The 9,826-nt window shown below is 40.2% G+C and overlaps 1 protein-coding gene across 1 annotated transcript; it reads right to left on the bottom strand.

Annotated features, from left to right (window-relative positions):
- Window positions 1-6,552: 6,552 nt before the first annotated feature.
- On the bottom strand, window positions 6,553-9,506 carry mmp13b (matrix metallopeptidase 13b). Its single transcript, XM_063493357.1, has 11 exons — window positions 9,407-9,506; window positions 9,135-9,245; window positions 8,813-8,940; window positions 8,562-8,710; window positions 8,328-8,453; window positions 8,071-8,226; window positions 7,850-7,970; window positions 7,534-7,667; window positions 7,291-7,450; window positions 7,085-7,188; window positions 6,553-6,997 (listed from the first exon to the last, which is right to left on the bottom strand). Exons 1-11 carry the CDS (start codon window positions 9,500-9,502, stop codon window positions 6,897-6,899), a joined length of 1,386 nt encoding a protein of 461 aa, XP_063349427.1. The 5' UTR covers window positions 9,503-9,506; the 3' UTR covers window positions 6,553-6,896.
- Between the last annotated feature and the right edge of the window lie 320 nt (window positions 9,507-9,826).

Raw genomic sequence — 9,826 nt, 5'->3', positions numbered from 1 at the left:
TGTCAGATTTATCTCACATTCTGCCTCTCAGATTCGACACAGCCACTTCTACCACTTTTCATTCTCTTTATTCCTCATTGTAAAGCCCATAAGTTGTAAAACAATGGCTTTAAGCAGGATAATTAATATTTATTTGACTTTAGGCACAGTGGCGCAGAACACGTGAGTGAAGAATTCAAAAGGAAGTGACTTGCTTCTCTGCAGTGGTCTGGCTGTGAGATGTAATTACTTCAAAGCAGAGGGAAGCTTTGAACTGTGAATAATTAATTCAGGCAAGCAGAACCAGGGTGTTTTTATTAAGTACGCTGTTCTTGCTTGAACAACTATCAAACAAATGTAATTTGACCTTCCCGGAGAAATCCTCCAGAGAATCAAGCCATCCAAGCAACTAATCCACTTTTGCTTCATCAATGAGCCCATATTGCTCTGAACGCTGCGAGGTTTTAACTCTTTATTCTCTCTTTTTTCAGTTTTCAAGTTTTCATGTCACAACAGAGACATTTGGATGCTTTGAAAGGCCCTCAGGCTTGTTGTGCTGCTGTAACAATAGGCACCAAGGTACTGTGTCAGCGAACTGCAGAGGTTTTGTTTTCCAGACAAACAAAAGATCCGCTCAACTTGTCACAGGCCACAAAGAGCTGCTTGTTTTTTGTTCTGAGAGCCACTAAAGCTGCTGAAGTTTGTACTGCTCCACGGCATTATTGTGCACAAATGACACAACAAAAATCACATTTAAACTTGGATTGCCATGTAAAAAGGGGCAATGCTTCAAACAGCGGTCTGCAGCCTACATGTTGATTGGAAGCCTTTTGCGCATGAGGTAAAGCTTCCTCTAAATCACTCCTCCGTGAAGCAATGAGGCAGCTGTGATTTGCTGCTGTCTTCAGATCTTCAGATGCTCTTATGTATTTTTGCTTGTGCTGAACAGATGACGGAAAAGTCGCAGCAAATGTCCACGTGAGTGCCGCTCAGACTGTTAAAAATACCTTCTTTATTTTCACACTCATCAGACACAGTGGGACTCGTCCACATGTCAGCAGTGCACGGAACAGGTCTGATTTTCAAGTGACCGTACGAGCTCATTTGTGACCCCAGACGCATATTTATATGCACCGCTGAGATATTTTTATTCATGATGATGGTTCCTCCTATAAATCTACAGCCACTGGACTATTGGTGCGGAAACTGTAATTGCTGTAGGGTCATATAGTATCTGAACTTGGAAATGGATGATTAATTATTTTTTAAGAATATAGACTAAATCAAAGTATTATGAGTGTTTCAGTGCAAAATATTTGAAACATTCCTCGATGATCATCACGGTTATGCCCTGGACAGGTTACCAGTCCAGGCCTGAGCCTCCAAACACTCACTGCACCACCTATTCTCTTTCATCTAGGATTCAAACTCACATGTCGATGGATGACTTGGGGTTCAGCCTCATGCCTGAGAATGCTTTGAAACACAGTCAGGGATTGAAGCGTCAACCTTCCTACCGAGCCCCACTCTACGTCCAGAGCCACAGCTGCACTTTTTCTTTCGCTTTCAGTATACAAATAATTAAAAGCCATGATTGGAACATTTTAGATTATTCCTGTCTGAAATAAAAGTAGTTTAAAAAAAACATGATTATACTTAACTGGTAAATGGCTACTTATATAGATTACAAGTACTGGTCTACGGCTTTCTACTCAATTTGAGCACTCAAAAGGCTTTCTACTACAATCACCCAGTCACACACACATATTTATACAGCACTCTTATCTATGACTAAGCGCTTTTATCTAGCATTCACATGCACTTACTCCAGTGGAAGCATTGGGGGCAATTCAGGGTTTAGTATCTGACCCAAAGATACTTCAACACAGGAGTCGGAGATTGATCGTCCAACCTTCCAACTGGTAAACGATCGTAACTACTATATTTACTCATTCATTACAGTAGCTAAAGTATTTATCTTATCTTATAAATGACCCCAATAGATAATAATAGATTGGTCTCGGTTTCAGTTGTGAATGAAGGTTGGCCTTTATTTTGTAAAGAGTTTCAGGTTAGGTTTCGTCCACAGCGTAGGAGCGTTTATGAGAGAAGATGGTGACTCTCCACATTAAGGAAGAAATCCTGGATTGTATTACTCTCTCTGACAACTGAGTGCAATGATTACAAAGAGGCCCACATGCCAAATGAGAGCTGGAAACAAAAACAGCCTGCAAACTATGAATAATGATTCTTTGTAAATGCAACGTTTTTACTTGTGGATTTGACTTTTAAACTCTTTCCTTTTACAGTGAATTTTATTTTGGATTCATTTATTATTGATAATTTGGCGTGGTATCCTGATGGGAGGACAGTGCAGTGTTTCCCACAGTTCCTACATTATAAGTTGTACACTTTTTAATTGCACAGCTGCTTGAGATGAGGTTGTAAAAGCACATTTCCAGAAAACAAATATTTGAAGTAGCCTTTTAACATAATGTAATCTCAGAAGACTGCTGCCAGCTATACCGCCACACCAGAGAGTTCAGTTTACTGAATTTACGACACTGCTTCAGCTCACATCCGGTCTGACTTATCACTTCTTGATGGTCAGCGTGGAGCAGAGTTGGATTTTCTCCACATTCCAGCATCCAGAGGGTGGAAACTTGCAGACGGTGTGTTTTCAGCGCCGCGCCGCTGAGCTTTGCAAACATCACGACTTCAGATTGTTTCTTTTCTATTTGTGGAAAAAGGAAGAAAAAGAACAAGCAAATGACAAGGTGGCCAGCAGCACACAGAAGGCTGCAGAAAATAAACACTGTGATACTGAACCAGCCAGTTCAGATGGAAATAAGCTGAACACACTCACGCACACACACACGCACGCACACACAGAAGGGTTATATTTGCCATCAGCTAAAAGGGCCACATTTATCAGCCTGATTATAACAGGCTCAACACAAACTGCTGTGTCACAAGAAAGTTGCCTCTATACCTAAGATATGATGAAGACGACACATTTTTTTGAGAAAATGAACATTTTCGTCAGCCTCATGGAGTGAATGTGCACAAGTTGTTTTTTTTTTAAAACAAATCAGTCCATTGTAGAGGCAGCAGGACTCTTGCATCACCTCTCTCATTATAGTGGTCTGGACGGAGTTTCCCACAGGAAAACGGATACATCCTGAGACGGCTGCCCTACTTCTCTCTCTCCTCCATCTGGTTTCCATCAGAAGCTGCTGGGGCTGCGAAGGTTTCCCCCAGAGGACACCACCTCTCTGATTTTTTTTCTTTTTTTTTTGGGTTGATCTCTTTCAACTGTCTCTGTCCATTACCTTCAAGTTCTGATTAAAACCAAATTTCTGCTACACTCTGACAAACTGAAACAAAAAAAAAGAAAAGAAAAGAAAAGAAAAGTTGTTTTAAATAAGACGGCACTTCAAAATTAAAGATGGGTATGGATATTATGGTCAATTTGAAGGCTTTTGGGAGTTCAGTGCAGTGCACAAGCACACTGATGGCTAAACCACACCCACTTGAGTTTTGGCTGCTAGATGAGCAGTGGGGCCATGGGGTTAAACCTCCTGCTCTTCAGCCAACAGTATTTTCCAACCTGACCACTGGAAAGACATTAAAATTCAAGGCTATGATCTCCTCATTTGAGTCAGGTTCAAATCCTCGCTTCTGCATTTTGGATGAGTTGGTTCATATTAATGATTTTTGACTGCAGCAGGATCGGGAGAGGTGCCCAGCAGTGAGATAAAAAGGAGACTTGCATGACCTTTAAATCCACACGGACTAAAGGGGACTTGATTTTTTTTGTTTGTTTCTTTCAATGCTCGTCAGTTGCACTGCTTCCTATAAGTCAACAGCCAAAGTTGCTCAGATTCACTATGAGTAAGAGTGAGTCAGTAAACATCCAGAGACAAGAGGCTCGCTTGTTCAATTTCCCCCTGAGGAGTGTATGTATCCAAGAAAGTGAGCGGCTGTAAGTGCTTCATTTATCTATGCTGAGCAGGACTGGCTGTACTTTTTTTTTCAGTCCCTCTCTGAACATGATCTTTAGCATAAGGCTGGTGGAAAGGGAAGGTTTTCAAACCACTTCAAGTGCAGGCCTGGAGTCAGCTCTAACAGTGGTTACTGAGCCTCCCTCTTCCTGCCTGTTTGCTTAACGAGCTCTCTTGTTTAAACGATTTCTTTGCACTGATACTATCCAAAAATGATTACTTTTATTTAAAACACAGAAAAGCTACATATAAAAATGTAAGTGGTTACATCTTTTTGGACACACGGAGATAACTTGATAAAGTTATTTTGATCATGCTTCTTTCAGCAGCATCCTCTGCGTCTCTGTAAGCTGGAGCTTAGGCGCTCATAGCTGAACATCAGAACACGCACACAGGATTTGTTAACCGGTGACGCAGCACACACCATCGCAATACTTTGGAAATGAGCAAATGAGGTGACTGCTTCACTGCACTGTAATTATGTCCACATGATTGAGCCTGTGGATTATCCTGCTTGGCTGGGACTGCACTGTTTCCTAAACTACAGCTAGATATACTTTGGTGACCTTTTCAAAAGTGGACAGCTCACGCAGTGGACACGAATACTTGCTTTCCTTAATACTGCTATTCTTACACCCTCTATTCAGGTAGCCGGGTGTAACAGGTTGGAGGAGGAAGATAGTCTGTGTAAGTGACTAGTTTGTTTGATCAACAGGAGCCAATGTTCAGACTGCGCCTTGTTTGTTCTGAAAAACATTTGTTTTCTGTACACTGAGGAATGGATTAGATGGCACTTTGTGGTGTAGAGACTGAAATCTAAGCAGCAGGTATTGACATGAATTAGCATATTAATTCAGCATAGCAGTCATTTAATCTGTCCCAAATTTACCTTTGGGAGTCTGATCAAATCAGCCTTTTTTATTCTGAAGTGGACTGTGAAGCACTCAAGCCTTTAATAGGAGTGCCCTCTAGTGAAAAATATAAGCAACTGCATGTAAAAGTTTCAAAAGATCTTAATAAAGTGGACAGTGCCTGTGTTGTGCCAAAAACAACAAACGTTTTCCCAAAAATTGATTTTTTTGTTTTTTATTTATTGTTTTTTCTGTGATTTTGAGTCATTTTGAGCCAGAAATTTGCACCGTCAAAACTCCTAATGTCTTTTTCAAGATAGATCTGGTGTAGAGGGTGGCAGGAAATAGGATCACAGTGCTATAAAAATATTTTAAGTGGCCAAGATTGATTATAATGCAGGTTACTACTTGCAAAGCAGGTCATTTCTTTATTTTGTTTTTTTTTAATCTAATCCCGTCATGAATCCTATTCACTACAGTCTATTTATGAGTATAAGTAAAGAAATTATACATAAAACACATAGACACATCAGAAATCACTTTTTTGCACAACATGTTAAGACACAACACAACAAGTAAGTGCAATGCTGAATACAGCTTGTCCTGAACAACACAAGCTCACAATGCTCTGCAAACTTGAATCATCTATTAGCTCACTCGAAGGCTCCAGGAATCATTACAGATGCCTGGAAGAGGATTATGAATAAACCTATTAACGGGTTCATCTGTCTGACTGCATTTCATTATGCATGGCCAGGTTGTTATAAGTAACCATGTAACAGATGTCCAGCTGCTTTAAGCTTTTTATCAGTTGAGCCCACTGATCACACCGCACTAACACAGTGTGTCAACATGTGGGAAGTTTATAACCACTGCCACTACCCCTCTTTAATATTGTACCATAATAATAGTAATAATAATAATAATAATTCCAGTATTAATCAAACTTTTCCAGCTTTATTTTAATCATTGTAATTTCAAGAAACTTGAAAAAAGGGAAACAGTAGTTTAATTAAATACTGAGTTCACAGAGTAGTCGACCAGAAAGTCCAAAATAAAGCTCATAAGCTGCATCTACTTTCTGTAAGATGGACGGTCATATGTACTTAATCTGTGCTAGTTTAGGCTTCACAATGTGAGGATGAATACGCCAGGAGTATCCACAGCGAGGGGTTTAAATACAGCACAATGAACAGTACATGGTGAATTTATAGAGCTTTTATTTTGGTAGAGTTTGTTCACAGATTGTGTCAAGTTGTTATAGATTAGATATCGTGGTTAGACCTTTCCAGAGTGATGAAGAACCTGATCAGGCTCATGTTGTAGCTGTCTTTGAAGATGGTGGTTTCTCCTCTGAGCTCTGTGCAGCATCAAAAGTTAATGTGGGGGTCACACTTTTTCGGGGCATCAGGCCTCAGATTCACTTTCTTTGGGTTTGGACCTGTGGTTGCTGGACATGTGACATTAATCTACCGTTTATGATAAAGAAGTCCTCAGTTTTTCCCGAAGATAATCTTACAACCAAACAGTAAGTTTGGTTGTAAGATTCCTACCATAGAAGGGTCAAATTCTCGAATTCCTTCAATATGTAAGAAGTTTTTAATCCCTCCTGTGTACCACTATATAATAATAATTAAAAAACATGACTTCATTCATCAATAATCAAACTTTATTTGAATTAATTAAAAAACTGAAAAAGTCAAAGGAAGCACAAAAACTGTTCGGTCAAATATTGAGATCACAAAGCATTCAAAGAACTTTACCAGAAGATCCTGACATCCAAAATAAAAGTTGGGACAAATATATTGTTGTAAAATAAATATGAGAAAACATTTCTATAGAATTTTCCAGCATTCTGTGTCCAGCACTATAGTTAAAATAAAAATCTCTACAAAGTTGAGTTCTTCCTTCTAAGCTCTGAAGTTTCCCTGCTCATACACTGGGCTGTCTTTCCACATTTCATTTTGATATGTATTTATGTGCATAGTTTGTATTGTATTTCTCAAAGCCTGCTTTAATTGAAATCAATATAAGTCGTCGCTGGATCCTGTGGTCCTTCTCATCAGCAGTTGAGAATGGAGTTGGCCCTTTGGATGCGAATAACCTTCTTTGAGTTGTAACTGTACTCATACTGCAGGTGTTCATGGAAGAAGTACAAGTATCCTGTAAAACAGAGATCAGTATCAGTACTGGTGGATAAAAATCATACCTTTGGATACTTCTTCTACTCAGAGTGTGACTTTATTATACCATAGTGATAAGCAGCAGCGTCGACCTCATCCTCCATTCCAGGAAAGTCCTCCTCAATGGATCGTGGGTAGCCACTGTCCATGGTTCCTGTTGCTTCATCATAGCTGTGGGTGACACATAACCATTTAGTCATTCAACACTGTTGAGTCTGATTCCTGACAAAGCTGCAGTGTGACCATTACAATCACTCCTATGTCTCCACATACCTCCAGTAGTCTTCATCGGTGAACAGCAGAGTTTTCCCAGTGTCTTTGATGTGCACGGCTGCATCTATTTTCCTGATGCTCTTGGGAAGACCAAGTTTATGAATGTATTTTGGGTAACCATCCACAAGGTTGTATCCATTCAAAGCCCACATTTGGATCCCTGGTGAAACGTGGAATAGGTTTACGATGTACACGCACTCTACTGTTTATTTAAGAAATGACCAGAAAGTGTGAACTACTCACCACTAAATATCATAACCAAATCCTTCTCTGGGTTCTCATAAGCTGCATCTACTTTTTTGGGAATAGATGGCCAAGTGGACTTAATCAGAGTCAATTCAGGCTCCACCATCTGAGGATGTATGCGCCAGTAGTATCTGAAATGAGGTGTGAAAAAACAGCACGATGAACAGTACAGAATTTACAGAGCTTTTATTTTGGTAGAGCTTAGGCAGAAAATGGAACTCTTGTTCATAGATTGTGTCAAGTGGTTATAGATTAGATATCGTGGTTAGATCTTTCCAGAGTGATGAAGAACCTGATCAGGCTCATGTTGTACCTGTCTTTGAAGATGATGGTTTCTCCTCTGAGCTCTGTGACAGCATCAAAAGTTAGCTCGGGGTCACACTTTTTTGGGGCGTCGGGCCTTGGTTTCACTTTCTTCGGATTTGGGTTTGGACCTGTGGTTGATGGACATGTGGCATTAATCTGCTGTTGATGACAACCAGTCCTCAGTTTTCCATAAGTTAAGCTTACAGTCAAACAGTACAGTACTCCTACCATAGAGGGCTTGAATTCCTTCAATGTCATCTTCAGCCAGTGGGTAGCCTGTAGTATAGGTGTAGATGGGGTACATCAGTGCGCCTGGGTCTGTGGAATGGGACATCCCCAGGGCATGACCCAACTCATGGGCTGCCACTATATACAGGTTGTAAGCTGAAAGAAAAGATGTTGAATTCAAAATATTGTTGGATAATAGTAATTATCACTAGAAAAAAGTTTAGATATTGCTCAATATTCTTGTGGATAATTCTTACCCGATGAATCTTTGGTCCAGTGTTCATCCTCATCAAAGTGAGTGTCTCCTCCAATGCCTTGGCCAGGAGGGTAGGCATGAGCCAGCAGTCCATCAGGCCCATCAAATGGGTTGTAATCTCCATGCTCTTCAGAATAAAGGGTAGACAATGAGCAGGAATGCACCACAGCAACCCTTCAACACTTGTGTTCAATTCAGTTGTAATATATCAGAATTCAATCAATAGTTTGTGTACCTTTTGATCCAAAGCTGATCATAATGTCTGCATTGCCCTTGTAAAGCTTCTTAAAAGTCAGAGGAGTAACGTCAGCCCAAACGTTGAGAGCCCTACGGATGGCTTTGTCTACATCCGCTTTCTTCAGATCTGGTGTGTAATTCACTATCCTGAAACATCAGAGGATATAAGACCGGGAAAGCTGGTGAATAAATTACACTTGAGCAAAAATACTTGCGTCACCTCTTACTTTATGGCACCTAAATGCATACCTGAATGTTACGTTGTTATTTTCCCATTTGAGGTGTCGAGGGAAGTGGTTGTACTCCCCAATGTCTGGAACGCCACATCTGGGCTCCTTCATCACTGCTAAAGTATTGTCATCTAGAGTCCCTGTGACCTTTACAAGTAAAAGAGATAGTGGAGAATATGTCATGTGAGTACATATATCGTTTCGATTAACACTTTTGTTATTGTGAGCAGCTGAAAAGAAGCTGGATTCCCTGATAATATTCAACTTTTGAATGGTGAACTTTTAATACGGAATATACTTTTTTCATTTCTTTGGAAATTACTGGTTATATTTTTGAGTACCTCCAGTTTGAAGAATTTCTGCATTTCCTTGATCTTGGCTTGAAGGAAATTTGACGACGTCCGTCTACCTTGGAGACCACTTGGAAGGCCATAGAATCGATGAAGGTATTTCTGTTTGATACAGAACAAAAAACTGTGATATGAAGCTCATTTAAAAATCAGAAAAGCTCCAGACCAAACATTCATGCTCATTGTAACAAAAACCCCAGATAAAACAGAAAAAAAACAGAAGCCAGTTGAAGGCTAGATAATGACTGAATAAGAGCTCTTACCTCAGCTAAAAGCTGCTTGTCAATGTCTTCAGATGACAGAGGCTTAGCAGAGGACTGGGCGGCCAGCGCCAGCAGCAGCAGCACCACAGCGATCATACTTGTTGGCTCACAGTCGTTTACTGTGGCAAAGAAGCTCAGAGGGGTATTTATACTGTGTTTGGACCACTTTTTTCCCCCAGCTGTTCCAAGTGATTCATGTGAAAGCACCTACCCACTTCCTCTTTTGCCTGCTGAGAATGTGCTTGGGTCTGTAAAACTGCAGCAATTTTGGTTTGAATCTCCTTTGAACTCATAGTTTGATAACACGTGTTCTATTTCCTGAATGACCACTACCCAAGACGTTTGGAAATCAATTTACATGGAAATGTCTGTGTGTCAAAATTATGCAACCATGTGTTTGTTTTTCTCAAATGTGAGACA

This window comes from Pelmatolapia mariae, linkage group LG14 (genome assembly GCF_036321145.2).
Source record: "Pelmatolapia mariae isolate MD_Pm_ZW linkage group LG14, Pm_UMD_F_2, whole genome shotgun sequence".
In the NCBI taxonomy this organism is placed as follows: domain Eukaryota; kingdom Metazoa; phylum Chordata; class Actinopteri; order Cichliformes; family Cichlidae; genus Pelmatolapia; species Pelmatolapia mariae.
The sequence above is the reverse complement of the archived record's forward strand: the minus strand, read 5'-3'. Positions and strand labels throughout refer to the sequence as shown.

Coding starts and splice junctions, on each gene's coding strand:
- mmp13b (XM_063493357.1), bottom strand. CDS start 9,502: ATGATCGCTGTGGTGCTGCTGCTGCTGGCGCTGGCCGCCCAGTCCTCT. Junction 8,711..8,812: donor AATAACAACGTAACATTCAG/GTATGCATTTAG, acceptor CTGATGTTTCAG/GATAGTGAATTACACACCAG. Junction 7,668..7,849: donor ACCATCATCTTCAAAGACAG/GTACAACATGAG, acceptor ACCTCATTTCAG/ATACTACTGGCGCATACATC.